At 46.8% G+C, this 16,382-nt stretch overlaps 1 protein-coding gene and 1 long non-coding RNA gene across 4 annotated transcripts in view; one reads left to right on the top strand and one right to left on the bottom strand.

Annotated features, from left to right (window-relative positions):
- Nucleotides 1-4,464: 4,464 nt before the first annotated feature.
- IL10 (interleukin 10) lies at nucleotides 4,465-11,369 on the bottom strand. 3 transcript variants are annotated; one of them, XM_054479181.2, is made up of 6 exons: nucleotides 11,150-11,369; nucleotides 9,113-10,278; nucleotides 8,193-8,252; nucleotides 7,744-7,896; nucleotides 6,663-6,728; nucleotides 4,465-5,563 (listed from the first exon to the last, which is right to left on the bottom strand). In XM_054479181.2, exons 2-6 carry the CDS (start codon nucleotides 9,275-9,277, stop codon nucleotides 5,471-5,473), a joined length of 537 nt encoding a protein of 178 aa, XP_054335156.1. In that variant the 5' UTR covers nucleotides 9,278-10,278; nucleotides 11,150-11,369; the 3' UTR covers nucleotides 4,465-5,470. The 3 variants fall into 3 exon arrangements, with proteins under 3 accessions (XP_054335156.1, XP_054335076.1, XP_054335256.1); XM_054479101.2 differs by having other exon boundaries at nucleotides 11,168-11,369; XM_054479281.2 differs by having other exon boundaries at nucleotides 11,250-11,361.
- A 96-nt stretch (nucleotides 11,370-11,465) lies between these two features.
- LOC134740368 (uncharacterized) overlaps nucleotides 11,466-16,382 on the top strand; it is a 55,573-nt gene continuing 50,656 nt past the window's right edge. Inside the window, exon 1 of the long non-coding RNA XR_010127789.1 lies at nucleotides 11,466-11,526. This is a non-coding gene — a long non-coding RNA (uncharacterized LOC134740368). The remainder of the gene's footprint in view (nucleotides 11,527-16,382) is intronic.

Raw genomic sequence — 16,382 nt, 5'->3', positions numbered from 1 at the left:
AGCCTCATAAGTAGCTGGGACTACAGGCTCGCGCCTAACTATTTTTTTTTGTATTTTTAGTAGAGATGGGGTTTCATCACGTTGGCCAGACTGGTCTTGAACTCCTGAACTCAGGTGATCCACCCGCCTTGGCCTCCCAAAGTGCTGGGATTACAGGTGGGAGCCACGGCACCTGGCCTCTTCTTTCTTTTCATCTCTGATCTCTTCCCCTTCCTTCTGCCTTGTGCTTCACTCCCAGGTGGAAAAACCCATTCGCTTCTTCTCCAATTTCTGTCAGTGGCTGCATAGGTAACCACATTGTCATCACAGATTGCAGGGGCTTCTCACTGGTTCCACCTTCCTTACCTCCAAAGCCAGGATCACAGACAAACAGATTTTCATTCTCCACTGTTTTCCAAACTCAGGTGTAAGAGCACAGAGTAGACATGGAAGAGAGGAAATGGTTGCTTTTCTTAGAGAATAAAGGCTTGTTGAAAAAAAAATCCCATCAAAACCTCATCTCTGTGCTCCCTGTTCAAAACACATATGTACCTTCATACCTGAGATTTCATTTGGCAGTTATAGCAAACCTGGTATATTAGTCAGCTCAGGCTGCCATAGCAAAATACCACGGACTGGGTGGCTTAAACAACAGAATCTTGTTTTCTCACTGTTCTGGAGGCTGGGAAGTCCAAAATCAAGGTGCTGGCAAGGCAGGTTTCATTCTGAGTCCTCTTCTCTTGGCTTGGAGGTGGCCGTCATCTCACTGTGTGCTCACATGACCTCTTCTTTGAGCACACTTGGGGGTAGTGGGGGGAAGACAGCAAGCTCTCTAGTGTCTTTCTCATAAGGGCACTAATCTCATCCTGAGGGTCCTACCCTTATGACCTCATCTAACCCTACTCACCTTGAAAAGTTCCCCACTTCAAGTACCATCACATTGGGGGAAAGGGCTTTAAAATATGAATTTTGGTGAGACACAAACATTCAGGCCATAGCACCTGGGAAGACGTTTTGCTAGTATTCCAGATGAGAAACTAAGCCTTAGAGAAATAAATCTATTAGAGTGAGCCTATGAGAGAGGACTGAGGGTGGGAGTGTGCATGATGATGGCCTATCCAAGCACACTGAGGCCTACTCAACTCCTCCTCTTTTCCCTGCCAGCTCAAGAGCGCAAAACTATTTCTTCTAGATTCTTAGAAGGTTGTGATTGTTTTAAAATAGGTGCACAAATTCTTGGTCACTCCTTCCTTCAAAAGGCAGAATCTAATTCCTTTTCCCTTGAATGTGGGCTAGACTTACTGGTTCACTTCTAACAAACGGAATATAGCAGAAGTGATGGTGTGAGATTTCTGGAATTAGGTCATAAAATATACTGCAACTTTCTCCTTATTCTCTCTTGCATCATTGGGTCTGGTGAGGACAGCTGCCATGTTGTGAGGACACTCAAGAAGCCCTATGAAGAGGAACCAAGGCCATCTGCCAACAGCCCTGTGAGTGTGCCGTGTTACTTACGAATCCGCTAGCCCAGTCAGGCCATTAGGTGACTGCAGCCCTGGCTGTCCTTCTGACAAAGCCTCATTAGAAATCCTGAGATGGAATTCCTAGTTGTCACTCCCAGACTCCTGACTTACAGAAGCTGTGAGATAACAAATGAGTGTTGTTTTAAGCAGCTAAATTTTGAAGACAGCAATAGATAATTAATACAAAGAGAAAAGTATTTTATTCTATACTCAGTTCTCCATTCTCCATGTTACCCATGTGGCCAAGCCAGATTGACATTTCTCATGCTCCCAGACAGCCAGTGGGTCAAAGAAGAAATTAAAAGAGAAATTTAAAAACATCTTGAGACAAACAAAAGTGGATACACAACATACTATAAAACCTGTATCTTAATTTTTCATGATACAAACAGAATTATATTAGGAAAGAAGAATGATGCAGTAATTTACCTGTGAAAATCACTTTAGGAGTGTAGGATAATCATTAAGACCACGGACTGTCTTTTAATAGCTGGATGACCAAAGATAAATTATATAGCTTCTCTGGGTCTCATTTTCACTACATGAAAAAATGGAGATATTAATAGTGCCTTATAGTTTTACCTGATAATTAATGAGCTAATATATATCAAGTATTTAGCAAAGTAGCCAGCAAATGACTTTAGTCAATGTTCATATTGCCATTAACATAAATATCAGGTACACTGGAACAATTATACATACAAACAGATGATAAATTGGAAGTGCAGAGCCTATGTTTTCTCCCAGGTTAACCTGTGATCAACTCATGATTTAAAGAGCTGGGTTAATATGGTTGTTTAGAAACCCTGACTGTCAAATATGATCTACAGAACGTTAGATTATTAAATCCCAATAAAGCAAATGTAACAGAAAAAAATGACTATCAGCTTCCTCTTAGAGAAAACAGCAATAATGCCATCTTATTGCTACATAATACACACCAAATGGCTTAAAATAAGTGACTAGCTTAATAAACTGTAGTTGCTTAATAAATTGTAGCTATCATTAACATCTTATCAGCTGTACAGCTTTTTTTCAGCTTTTTTTCAGCTTTTTTTCAGGTGAGTTACTGTTTGTTTCAGATGCCCACTTCTCTCAAATGAAATGCCAGGCTCAAACTAAAGTCAGTATGCATTGCCTGGAAGGCTAATGGCCTAAGCTTTCCAGGCCAGGGGACTTGTGAACCCTGAAAATTTGAGACAGGTCTCAGTTAATTTAGAAAGTTTATTTTGCCAAGGTTGAGGACACATGCCCGTGACACAGCCTTGTGACACAGCCTCAGGAAATTCTGATGACATGTGCCCAAGGTGGTCGGGGCACAGTTTGGTTTTATACATTTTAGGGAGACATGAGACATCAATTAATATATGTAAGAAGTACATTGGTTCCATCCAGAAAGATGGGGACAACTCAAAGCAGGGAAGGGGCTTCCAGGTCACAGGTAGGTAAGAGACAAATGGTTGCATTCTTTTGAGTTTCTGATTCTTTTCCAAAGGAGGCTATCAGATATGCATCTATCTCAGGCAACAGAGGGATGACTTTGAATAGAATGGGAGGCAGGTTTGCCCTGAGTAGTTCCCAGCTTGACTTTTCCCTTTAGCTTGGTGATTTTGAGGCCCCAAGATTTTCCTTTCACAGACTCAGGATGTCTTCTTCAGTTCAGTATGGACAGCCTCAGAGTAGAGAGCTTCAGGCCCCCTCTCCTTATCTTCTGCTAACCTCCATTCTTACTCCTACCCTTTCATCTCAGAATTTTCGCTTTGATGTTTCCCACTTCCTTCCTATGGTTACTTTAACCGAAGTGAGTCAGGTCTTACTGAAAAACTGACCACAGCCTGTCCGCTCCCAGCCTTCCCCAGACAAGGGCTGCCCAGGCAGAGCGTGAGGGGGACTAGTGTTTACTCAGCCCATTTTTTCCCTCCTCTCTCCTCTAAGTCACGGGGCCTTGAGTAGGGCTTCCCCAGCCACCGTGCCCCTCCCAGCAGACCGCAGTCAGAAGCCAATCTCACATTTGTCTGGTGGCTCAGAGAGGGGACAGAAAGAGCAGCAGCTTATGTTCTTGGCTATCCTCTCAAGTGGACTAATTGGCTTATTTTCAACTCTGTTGGGTCCAGCCCTATTGCCTCTGATCTCAGCTCAGAGAGGATTTGGCGGGAGTTTTTGGTTGTGATGACCAATAACAACCAATTATATGCACTGCGACCATCTCCTAGTGCCAGAAGCCCTGTTAGCTCATTATCTTAATGCTCAGGATAACCCAGGCAATTCGTATTCACCCTAAAAACTTCCCCTGGCCGGGCGTGGTGGCTCACGCCTGTAATCCCAGCACTTTGAGAGGCTGAGGCGGGCGGATCACTTGAGGTGAGGAGTTCCTAACCAGCCTGGCCAACATGGTGAAACCCCATCTCTACTAAAAATGCAAAAAATTAGCCGGGCGTGGTGGCATGTGCCTGTAGTCCCAGCTACTTGGGAGGCTGAGGCAGGAGAATCACTTGAACCTGGGAGGTGGAAGTTGCAGTGAGCCAAGATCATGCCATTGCACTCCAGCCTGGAGACAGGGCAAGACTCCGTCTCGAAAAGCAAAAACAAAAACAAAAACAACCTCCAAAAAACCTTCCCCTGTTTACCTTTCTAATTTTGGTACCTACAGAATCTCCTCCTTAGCCTTGAAAATCAGCATGATCTTTAAGGATTTAGGAGCAAATCTTTAAAGGATTGAGTTGTGGGAAGACCATGGTGTCTTTGCTATTGGCTTTTGCAGTGAGAATAGCTTTTTCTCTGATCAGGTTTGGAGCCTTCCCTCTCTCCTGGGAGGGGGTAGCTGGCTTCCTTTCTCTGAAATGCAGAATTCATTCACCCACTCTTTTTTGTCTTGGGAGCTTTGAGAGAACAATTTTAGTCAGACAAGAGTCAACTGACACCAGAACATGATGTGAATAAGATACATTTATTTATTCAAAATTAAAATCTGCTATGAAGACAGACAAACAATGTAACATTCCCAGAGGAATTGAATAAATTCTAGTTAAAACTGAGTTCTATTAGAACCAAATTTATTTTTATTTTTATTTTTATTTTTTGAGACAGAGTCTTGCTCTGTCACCCAGGCTGGAGTACAGTGGCTTGATAGCAGCTCACTGCAACCTCCGCCTCCCGGGTTCAAGCAATTCTCTTGCCTCAGCCTCCCAAGTAGCTGGGATTACAGGTGTGCACCACCACGCCCAGCTAATTTTTGTATTTTTAGTAGAGACGGGGTTTCACCATGTTGACCAGGCTGGTTAGGAACTCCTGACCTCAAGTGATCCACCTGCCTCAGCCTCCCAAAGTGCTGGGATTACAGGCGTGAGCCACCGCGCCCAGCCTAGAACCAAATTTAGGTTGTTATAAATAACAAGCTGGCCACAGCTTTCAAGAATGAAGTGGCTGGGGAATGAGGTTAGGGGAATCCCTCCGAGCCACTGGAAGGTGAATTAATCATCAAAGGGGCTCCCTGGTTTCTCTTCCTAAGAGTATTTGTAGCAATTAGAAAGCCCCAAGCCCAGAGACAAGATAAATTAGAGGGAGGTCAGGGAAAACAGCTCAACAGCTAGAAAGCGTGGTCAGGCTTGGAATGGAAGCTTCTGTTGGCTCCCCAAAGAACAGTTTTTTTTCTCCCTTATGTAACTTATAATTTATCTTAAAACACTCAAATACCATAGTGTGTCACCCTATGGAAACAGCTTAAAAACAGGTGAAAATAATAAATATTGAAAAAAATTATAATATTGGGCTTCTTTCTAAATCGTTCACAGAGAAGCTCAGTAAATAAATAGAAATGGGGGTTGAGGTATCAGAGGTAATAAATATTCTATGAAAGAGGTACAATAAGGTTTCCCAAGGGGCTGGGTCAGCTATCCCAGAACCCCAGATCCGATTTTGGAGACCTCTAATTTATGTCCTAGAGTCTATAGAGTCGCCACCCTGATGTCTCAGTTTCGTATCTTCATTGTCATGTAGGCTTCTATGTAGTTGATGAAGATGTCAAACTCGCTCATGGCTTTGTAGATGCCTTTCTCTTGGAGCTGTGCAGAGAGATAAGAAACATTCAGTTAAAATCCCTTCTGGGGACTAAATAGGCTCCCCTCCCCCATGCTCATGGATGAGCATGACCTTGAGTGCAGAGGCTGCTTGTTCTCCCTCACGCTGGGAAGTAAAGCAGAGGATAAGCCTAGCTGCCTTGGGAAAGGCTGTGCATTGACCTTCATCTCCTCCAGGCCTCCCCCTAGCAAGGGGAGCATTCATTTTGCAAAGCACTGTCTTCAAAATGATGCCTTTTCAACAATTTTAAAGGTCACGTATTCACATGATGATTATGCAGAGTTTGATGAAAAGACATTAGAGGAAGCACTTCGACAGCAAGATGGTGAGAGGAGAGGAGGGAGCCTTTTAAATGTCTGTGTTCTCCCACCAACACACAGAGCAGGCCCTGCCCTGCCGCCCTGACCTACTATGAGAAATTCACACCCCCTGATGTTGGCACTCTGTGCAGTGTCTGTCCCCAGCCCACGAGGAGGACATAGGCCGCATGGTTTCTGGGAAATCAGACTGAAAAAGTTCATGCACAGTTGGAAGTGTGAAACCCCATTTCGTTTGGGAACTGACATTCTCAGGCACCTCGGCAGGTGCGAAGGGCAGATGGAAAGTGGGCTTGAACCAACTCCAGGTAAGTGAGAATCCAGCTTCCTGCTCATTCTGAGTTCTGGGGAGTCTGGGCTGAACCCCCAGGTGTATTTGTATGTGCACATTTATGTGCCAGCTTCCTGCACGTGTGGGTTCAGCCTAGATTCCCAACAAGCTACTTTCTGTACTTTCTGTTTCCTTTGTCACTCTCCCCAGCACACAGCTCACTGTGTTCACAGGCTGGCTGGCCAGCCTAACCCACAAGCCTGCAAAGGCAGTGAGCAGTCATTTAGAAACCCCCAAAGACACTTAACAGAAAACAAATACAATCAAGGCAGCAGCTCCTCACTGGTTGAGCAGGTCATACCATCTGTCAGGTTCCCACACTCTCTCCAATGAAGGATGGGGCCTATTGAGTCCCCACCACCTTCCACGCTTTGGCGTTGGGGAGTGGGCATGGGCTGTGCTCTGCAGACCCTCTCTGCCACCATCCAAGCTCACCTTATTAAAGGCATTCTTCACCTGCTGCACGGCCTTGCTCTTATTTTCACAGGGAAGAAATCGATGCTGTGGAAGAAAAGAGAAAGTGTTGGTGATCCTGGCTCCCAGCTCCATGTCCATCACACTTGGGGGACAAGCTGGTGGCATCATGAGGAGGCCAGATTTATCCAAATGCCTCGCCTCACAGCTCCCAGAGAGAACTGAGCCCTGCTTCCATGGCCCTGGGAGTTAAAAGTATTTCTCCAGGACTCACTTCAAGATGTTTGCAAGGCTTGGATGACAACCCAGGTCTTGGGATTCCTTCCTCCCCCAGAACTCTACAGTATCTCCTGCAGTGCTGAGCGAGGCATTCTTCAGCCTGTCCTTTTCTGCCTCTCTAACCTGTCCCTCCCCATCAGTCACAGCCACTGAGGACCACTTCTAAGCATCTGAGTAGGGAAGCTACTGGGACCAAACCCTTCACATAGCCCTGTCCTACAAATAGACACCAACTGATTTTCCAATATTGGTGACAGAACAGGGGAAACCATTAGTAGTGACGGCATCATTTCAGTTGGAGAAATAAATTACCTGGAAGAATTACTCATAGACACTAGCCTGGGGATGAATAGTCCCCTTGTCCCTTCTAAAATGCCAGGGGAAATCCTGTCAGTCAATTGGGCCCTTCTTAGAGCTTTGCTTTCAAAACATTGAGATTAAAAGAGGTGAATGATATTTCCTCTGCTTGGGAACCTTAGCTCCCGGCCCAGGGTCTAGTTACAAAGAGGCAGTGGAGGCCTGACTGAAGCTCTGGGCTCCTTTCATGAAGAGAGAGGGGAGTAGTTAATAACCCACAAATGACTCACAAATAACAGGAAAGCTGCCTTTTGCAAATTTCACATGTAAATGCCTAGCAGCCACCCCCAACGCCTGCTCAAAGAGAAATGAGCAAGAGATCTGACTCCAGGAGTCTTTCCTCATTTACAGCTAGCTCTGCCAGTCTGTGTCTTTGCTGTGTCTCTGAATGTGAGTGTCCCTGCTGGTCTGTAGGAGATGGTATTTTGGGGGCAGCTGCAAGGGAAAGAACTGATCTACTACTTACACAGCGCCGCAGCCTCAGCCTGAGGGTCTTCAGGTTCTCCCCCAGGGAGTTCACATGCTCCTTGATGTCTGGGTCTTGGTTCTCAGCTTGGGGCATCACCTCCTCCAGGTAAAACTGGATCATCTCAGACAAGGCTTGGCAACCCAGGTAACCCTAAGGGAAGGAGCCAAAGGTGAGTGAGAGATTGGTGGAGGTGGCTGGGAGGAGGGGCTGCTGCAACTAGCTTGAGAGGACAGCTTGGTTCCAGCGATCCTCCTTCACCAGAAGCCTCCCCCAAGGGACTGAGCCCTTTGTAAACCCTCTGGCTGCTGGATGTGCTGAGTTAACATCTTCCCACTTCTCCTTTTCAAAGCGAAGGAAACAGACCCAATTCCCTGCAATCAGGAAGCAGAGCCTCCCTTCCCTTAATCATGCTGCACACTCCCCCAGCACCCCACCCCTGCTCTCACCTTAAAGTCCTCCAGCAAGGACTCCTTTAACAACAAGTTGTCCAGCTGATCCTTCATTTGCTGCAGGAAGAACAAAAGGAGAATGAACTTGAGGTTTGGGGAAATAACTGAAATGCGGTCTTTTTGATGCCCTTTCATTTAGAGATTTTTTTTTTTTTTTAAATCAAATTGGCTCTGGCCCAAAAAATCAAAAGGGGAGTTTTAAAAACAGAGGATTCAACAGTGATGGGACCGTCACTTAAATCAGGTCCTCCTCCTCAGAGTCAAGTTATTTAAAAAATCTGGCCGATTTTGAAGGGAAAGCAGAAGCTTGACTCAGTCCTGGTCTTCTTTCTGCGGAGCTACATTTGGCTTTAAGGGGCACTTATGTCAACCCTTCGGTGCCTTGAGCCCCCTCTCATGTCCTGTTCTCTGATTTTCTTTCTCCCCACTGTAGACATCCAGTTTAGCTTGGAAAGATCCCAGGGATTAAGAAGCTCCTTCTGATGCAGGTTTCCCTCATGTAGAGTGCTTCCCCAAACCACTGGTCTTTCAGGTCTGGAAACGCTCTAAGCAGAGGCAATTTAAGTTTCCCTGCTGCAAGACATGGGGAGCATCTTCACCTCGAATCAGACCTTTCTTTACTTCTCCTAGCCAATAAAGTATAGAGCTCCAGCAGGATCTTATAAGTTTCTCAGCATGAGAGAGAACGCATTTACTTTATAAGGCAGCTTTTCCTGCACATTTACTGTATCATCTGGCTTAGCTTAACTCACCAAACCCATGGCTTGATCTAGGATTCTCTTAAGAATTTAAGTTTGGGGGAACAGGTGTTGGGGATGGAGGTAGAGGCACAGGAGGAGGGTTCTTATAGCTCCAGGAGAATGCCTAGTTCAGGCAGTCCCAGGAAGAGAGAAAGGACAGGAAGGAATCATACTCACAAAGAAAGTCTTCACTCTGCTGAAGGCATCTCGGAGATCTCGAAGCATGTTAGGCAGGTTGCCTGGGAAGTGGGTGCAGCTGTTCTCAGACTGGGTGCCCTGGCCTGAGCCGGCCCTCACGCCAGTCAGGAGGACCAGGCAACAGAGCAGTGCTGAGCTGTGCATGCCTTCTTTTGCAAGTCTGTCTTGTGGTTTGGTTTTGCAAGAGCAAGCCCCTGATGTGTAGACCTTCACCTCTCTGTCCCCCTTTTATATTGTAAGCTCGGGGAGGCCTCTTCATTCATTAAAAAGCCACAATCAAGGTTTCCCGGCACAGGATTTTTTCTGCTTAGAGCTCCTCCTTCTCTAACCTCTCTAATAAACTTAGTTTTCAATTTTTGCATCGTAAGCAAAAATGATTGGTTGAACATGAACTTCTGCATCACAGCTATTTTTAGGATGGGCTACCTCTCTTAGAATAATTTTTTAGCTTCTCAATTAAAAAAACTTGATTTCCTGGGGAGAACAGCTGTTCTGTGCGCAGAGGCCCACAGTTGTGGGTTCCCATTCGCGTGTTCCTAGGTCACAGTGACGTGGACAAATTGCCCATTCCAGAATACAATGGGATTGAGAAATAATTGGGTCCCCCCAACCTGGGATGAATACCCAAGACTTCTCCTTGCTAACTTAGGCAGTCACCTTAGGTCTCTGGGCCTTAGTTTCCCCAAGTAAAAATGAGGGGGTGGGCTAAATATCCTCAAAGTTCCCAAGCAGCCCTTCCATTTTACTTTCCAGAGACTGGCTTCCTACAGGACAGGCAGGGTCACAGGATATGTTCCAGGCTCCTTTACCCCGATTTCATTTGGATTCTCAGGCACATGTTTCCACCTCTTCAGCTGTCCCCCACCCCAACTGTGCTTGGGGGAAGTGGGTAAGAGTAGTCTGCACTTGCTGAAAGCTTCTTATATGCTAGTCAGGTAGTACTCACCATGACCCCTACCATCTCTATTTTATAGTAAGCAAACTGAGGCACAGAGATGTTACATCACCTGTACAAGGGTACACCAGTGCCAACTGAGAATTTGGTTCCCTCACCCTACTGTACACCATCTCTAGCACGTAGAATGAAACCTTGGATTAAATTGGCCTTACAGTTTCTTTTAGTTGTAAGCTTCCGTGGCTGGAGTCTAAAGTTTAAAAGATGGGGAGGAAGAAGTTGAAATAACAAGGAAAAGAAGTCAGGATTCCATGGAGGCTGGATAGGAGGTCCCTTACTTTCCTCTTACCTATCCCTACTTCCCCTTCCCAAAGAAGCTTTAGTAGTATTGTCTTGGATTTGTGTGTGTGTGTGTGTGTGTGTACAAGGTAAGGGGAGCCAGTTGGGTTGCGGTGAGGAGTGTTGCTCTACCTGGGGAAGGACCAGGGCAGTGACTTCAGGACTTCTTCAGATATCTGGAAAGTCTCTGGGGATCCTTTGATTGAGCCTTCACCTTTCCCTTCCACAGGGGCTTCGCCTGCCATTCCAGTTTAGACTGTAACTGGGAGGAACACTGGCCTAGGTGCAGGAGGCCTGGGCTCTGCCTTGGCCCTGTCACTCTATACTCAGGGAAAATCACTCATTCTCCCTGTGTCTGTTTTTCTTCTGTCCCAACAGGGCAATAGCACCTGTCCTCCTGCCTGCCAGGGAGCACTCAGCTTAAGTAGCCATGGACCCAAATGGAGGGCATTTCCAGTGTTCTGCTAGTTCTTCACCTTTCTGCATCAGCAATGGGACACCTCCAGTGGCAGCAGGTTCTGAGCTTGCTGCACTAGAGAAGGTCACTCACTGCAAGGGGTGCAAACACCTTGAGGCCCAGCCAGCGTGGAGTGAGTGGGAGGGAGGGATGAAAGGGCCCAGGCCCACCCTGTGGATGTCCCTGCTATGTGACCTATGGATCAGGGTCAGGGGACTGTGGTGTCTCTTCCCAACTCTTCAGGGAGTGTCAATGTAGAAACCTAAGAATCAGGAAGTGAGAAAGAGCCTGCTAGAAACTAGTATGGAGCTAACTCAGAACTTACTGGTCCCGCCAGACTTACACTGGCTTAAGGGTTCTGTCTGAGTTCTGCTGCCAGGAAGCAGAGAGGAGGGGACCAGGACCTGGGTTTCCCCTGCTTGCACCTTTCTCCTTCCTCCGTGGCTCCTGGGTTTTCTGGGCTGTGTCTGTGTTAGCCTGCAGGGCTAACCCCCTTTCTGAGCTGGGTGTTCCAGAAGTGGACTCAGCATAGACACCAGGCAGGCCAGGGGTTCTGAACTCTGGGTGAGGCTGTGAACCCCTCCTTCCTTTGTTTCCCATCATGCCCTGTGCTTACCTCACTAGGAAACCTACAACCCTACGTGGTTGTCATTCATGTACACACCATGCCTTGCCGAATCAGCTTTGAGCTCCCTGAAACAGGTCATTGTTTTATTAATCTTTGCGTACTTGGTACTTAGCACTGAGTCTGGCCCGTGGAAGGTATCAGCTATACTTGGGATGGGCACAGAAGAGTGCCCTGTGAGTCTGGAAGGTGCGAGGCTAAGGAGGTGGTCTGGGCACAGGTAAGCATTCAGAAGGAGAGGGAGAGCGACTCAGGGAGGCAGGCAGCCTCCCTTCAATTTTCCTATATGAGATGTGTGTGTAAATACATACACACACACACACACAAAATGTCAGGGAGAAGGGAGGTGTGTAAAAGCCATTTGTACCTTTCTTTCATCTATAATCTATTAAATAGGGTTGAGGTTAGGATCTGACTTCTTTTTTTTTTTTTTTGAGACGGAGTCTCGCTCTGTTGCCCAGGCTGGAGTGCAGTGGTATGATCTCAGCTCACTGTAAGCTCTGCCTCCTGAGTTCAAGCCATTCTCCTGCCTCAGCCTCCCAAGTAGCTGGGACTACAGGCGCCCACCACCACGTCCGGCTAATTTTTTATTTTTTTTATTTTTATTTTTGTATTTTTAGTAGAGATGGGGTTTTACCATGTTAACCAGGGTGGTCTCGATCTCCTGACCTCGTGATCCGCCCGCCTCAGCCTCCCAAAGTGCTGAGATTACAGGCGTGAGCCACTGTGCCTGGCCCAGATCTGACTTCTTTATTTGTTCTGAAATGTGTAGCTAATTATCTCAAGCCACTTGCTGAAGAGTTGATTCTTTCCCCATTGATTTGAAACTACTATCCACTCTCATTTCAAAATTTCAGAATTTAAGTGGTTGGAGAGAACCATAGGCAAGTTCCCTGGTGCAAGTCCTCATTTAGCATATGGAGATAACAGCTTCTCCATCAATATGTCTCATAGTATTGCTGTCAAGAGATAGATATGAACATTTGAATAAAGACCCTGTGCCCTTATATTGACAAAGCAACAAGAACAACAAACAAGACTCCTATTTCTCAAGTTTTTGAAGATATCTGTTCATCTGAAAAGTCACTGGGGTCCACGGGGAAAAGTTCCAAGCCCATAGGTCATGTCTGAGACATGAATGCCAACACTCACATGTGAGGAGATTTGGGTTTGGATTTTGGTACAAAGCAAGAGCCCATGCAGAGAGGGAAGTGAGAAGGCAGGCACCTATGGATGGTTAGAATGTCAGTCTGGGCACAATTTAGTCCTGTGAATTTCAAGAGGACACAAATGCCACTCTCACACTGTGAGCTTCTTGAGGCCAAAAGGCCTGGGTCCAGTTTGCCCTCAAGCCCAGATGCATAGTAGGCATCTAATCAATGCGTATTACACTGATTTTAAATGAATTTTTCCAGTGGGGGACATACTGGGAAATCAGAAGGTTGTGGGAAGGGGAATACCTCTCTTCTTCCATCCCTGCTCCAATATATTCTCTCATTTCTGTATTTAGCGGCTAATGAAGGAAAACCTGAGTAAGCATGGCTTTTAAAAAAGGGGATTTTATTTTATTTTCTGTCTCACTCATCAAGAAGCCCAAAGCAGGCACCTAGATGTCATCCAGGACCCGTTTTTTCTGCGTTCTTGTTCTCCTAACCTTTGTTGCAAGGAGATAGGAGAGATAGGGGGTGGTAAAGTCCAAAGTTTTAAAGGCACACCAACCCAGGAGACCCTAATAATCTTTTTAGGAAGCTGCGCCCAGTAAGTTTCACCACTTTAGCTGCAAAGGAATCTGGGCAGGCAAGAACTGCTGGGGTGTGTGTGTGTGTGTGTGTGTGTGCGCTTATGCAAATAGATTTTGGAGGGTGCTTTCTACAGTTCACAAGATCTTATGAAGAATCTGCCTCCTGTTAGAGCAGTCATTGGCCAACCTTCCCAACAGCACTTGGGCTTTCCCGTTGAGAGCGGGGACTGAGAGACAGGACTAGCTGGATTTCCTAGGCCAACTAAGAATCCCTAAGCCTAGCTGGGAAGGTGACCGCCTCCACCTTTAAACACGGGGCTTGCAACTTAGCTCACACCCGACCAATCAGGTAGTAAAGAGCGCTCACTAAAATGCTAATTAGGCAAAAACAGGAGGTAAAGAAATGGCCAATCATCTATTACCTGAGAGCACAGCGGGAGGGACAATGATCGGGACATAAACCCGGGCATTTCAGCCGGCAATGGCTACCCTCTTGGGGTCCCTTCCCTTTGTATGGGAGCTCTGTTTTCACTGTATTAAATCTTGCAACTACAAAAAAAAAAAAAAAAAAAAAATCTGCCTCCCTTGTCGGGCACGGTGGCTCAGGCCTGTAATCCCAACACTTTGGGAGGCCGAGGTGGGCGGATCACGAGGTCAGGAGATCAAGACCACCCTAGCTAACACGGTGAAACCCCGCCTCTACTAAAAATAGAAAAAATTAGCTGGCCGTGGTGGCAGGTGCCTGTAGTCCCAGCTACTCGGGAGGCTGAGGCAGGAGAATGGCGTGAACCTGGGAGGCGGAGCTTGCAGTGAGCCGAGATCGCGCCACTGCACTCCAGCCTGGGTGACAGAGCAAGACTCCGTCTCAAAAAAAAAAAAAAAAAAAAAATTTAGCCAGGTGTGGTGGTGGGCGCCTGTAGTCCCAGCTACTTGGGAGGCTGAGGCAGGAGAATGGCGTGAACCCGGGAGGCGGAGGTTGCAGTGAGCCGAGATCGCGCCACTGCACTCCAGCCTGGGCAACAGAGCGAGACTCCATCTCAAAAAAAAAAAAAAAAAAAAGAATCAGCCTCCCAGCTACTCTCATGCTAAGCAAAATGGCAGCCTTCTTGGTGTAGTTACCCCATGCCTTACTGCAATTCTGCAGCTCAAACCCAAGAGTGGGGAGCAGGCTAGGAGCCCTGTGAGGGTGGCTCTGGAGCTGCAGAGGGAAGGTTCAGGGATCCGGGCTTGCTGGACTCTGGGTTTAGACAGCTTGTTGGGCAATAGGGTCAGCCGGCAGAGAGCAGGCAGGCTGATGATGCAGGCAGAGAAGGTGAGACTGTTCCCATCTTGGGGATGGGTGACAATTGTCCTGATGAAGAAGCCCCTCCGGGCTTGACTCCTATTTGCCATTAGTAGTTATTTTTTAAGGCTGATAATGGGAGTTTCATTTCTTCTTATCCAGGACATTTAGTGTGTAAAATAGCTTTGCCAGCTTGAAATTTCTAGTATTCCCTTGAATAACCTTCCTCAGCTCCTAGGACAGAGGCTTCCTCGGAAGCTGTGCTGCAGCAGACCCCATGCATATCACACACCCAAAGTGTGGCCAGTTTGGGGTGCAAGGGGACAGGAGTCTGTGAGCACTGTATTCCTCTGGGCTCTCCTGACATTGGCTTTGATCGTGTCTGGGGTACTTCAGAATAAACGCCTGGTGGGCCAGAAGTTTAGGAGGAGCCCAGGCTGGGGCTGGCCCTTAGGTGGAATGGAACAAGGGTTATGCAAACCGGATTAAGCGCCCTTCCGAGGATCATGGCTGGCAGACACTGCAAACCACAGATGAGCGGAAGGGCTGATCTTTGGGCAGCCAATGTGGAATTCCCCTTTGTGCAACTGTGGCACCAAATCAGGCAATTTGGATTTTCCTTAGGGGATAGAAACTGTGCTCTGTAACTTGTCATATGAGAAATTTGGCTTATCAGGGACCAGGACACCAGGTGTTGGAGCCTTGGCCACCCAGAGGACCATAGTTGTTTCTGCTCTGTCTGCATGACTACCTAGGATAACTAGTGGGCTCCTGAGTGTGGGGCACAAATGGATTCTTTTAACTCCAGGACTGTCCCTCTGGTGGGATTTAGTTTGCTCCAGTCTCCACTGGATGGCTGGCACCTCCAACCCAACATATCCAAGCAGGGCTGGGTTTGTAGATAAGTGACTTCTGCAGTTACACAGGGTCCCATGACTAAAAAAGTCCTCCCCTTGCTCTGCTATCACCATCTTGAAATTCTCAATAACTGTTGAGCAGGGGATTCCACATTTTTATTTTGTACTGTCTTCCCCTGCCAATTTATGTAGTTGATTCTGTATCTGAGAGTAAAATCATCTCTCTCTGGTTTCACCTTCATCCAGTGCACCCTCGCTCAGTAAATGGAACTATCAATTAACTCTAGAAATGATTTGTTGGTCTCTCCCTCTTCCTTGCCAATCTATGTTCAATCTATCACCAGAACCTCCAGATTTTTCTTCATAAACATTTCTCTAATCTACTGATTTTTCTCCATTTCCATCATCACCAGCAATGACTGTCTGGTTCAAGCTACTATCTGTTGGTAGAAGAGCTGAGGCAGGACTGGCTTGTCTGTCGTAATATAAAAGAGTCTTGGGAGATGTCCGGGGTCCAGGGTCTAAAACCGCTCGTGGCCTTTGGAACACCAAGCTCTGTGCCAAAGGGTAGAAGGCTGCCCTGCTGCACCACAAATCTAAGCCCAGGGCATAAAATCCCTAGTGGCTTGGATGGAATGTGCACAGACTTGTTGGTTGCTCTCCCAGGCTCGTAAACATGCTCTCCATTATCTCGAGCAGCAGAGCATATTCTATATGTGTCAAAGAAAATGCTAAACCATTACAGCTATGCTTGATGCACCACTACCTTTCTATCCCCACATCCTCACGCCCTCACCTGTTTACCCCACTTCTTCACCAACTGCTTCTTTGTTTGATCACCAATAAATAGTGCGGGCTCCCAGAGCTCGGGGCCTTTGCAGCCTCCATACTAGTGTTGGCCCCCTGGACCCACTTTATGCACCCTTAACTTGTCTTTTCTCATTCCTTTGACTCTGCTGGACTTTGTAGCCCCCATGGCCTGGTGTTGGGTCTGATCACCCCAACACTGTCTTATCTCTCCTGGACTCCAAAATAAATGCCAAATTGTTATTC

The sequence above is a fragment of the Pongo pygmaeus genome, chromosome 1 (assembly GCF_028885625.2).
Source record: "Pongo pygmaeus isolate AG05252 chromosome 1, NHGRI_mPonPyg2-v2.0_pri, whole genome shotgun sequence".
Lineage (NCBI taxonomy): Eukaryota > Metazoa > Chordata > Mammalia > Primates > Hominidae > Pongo > Pongo pygmaeus.
This window is presented reverse-complemented; position numbering and strand designations above follow the sequence as displayed.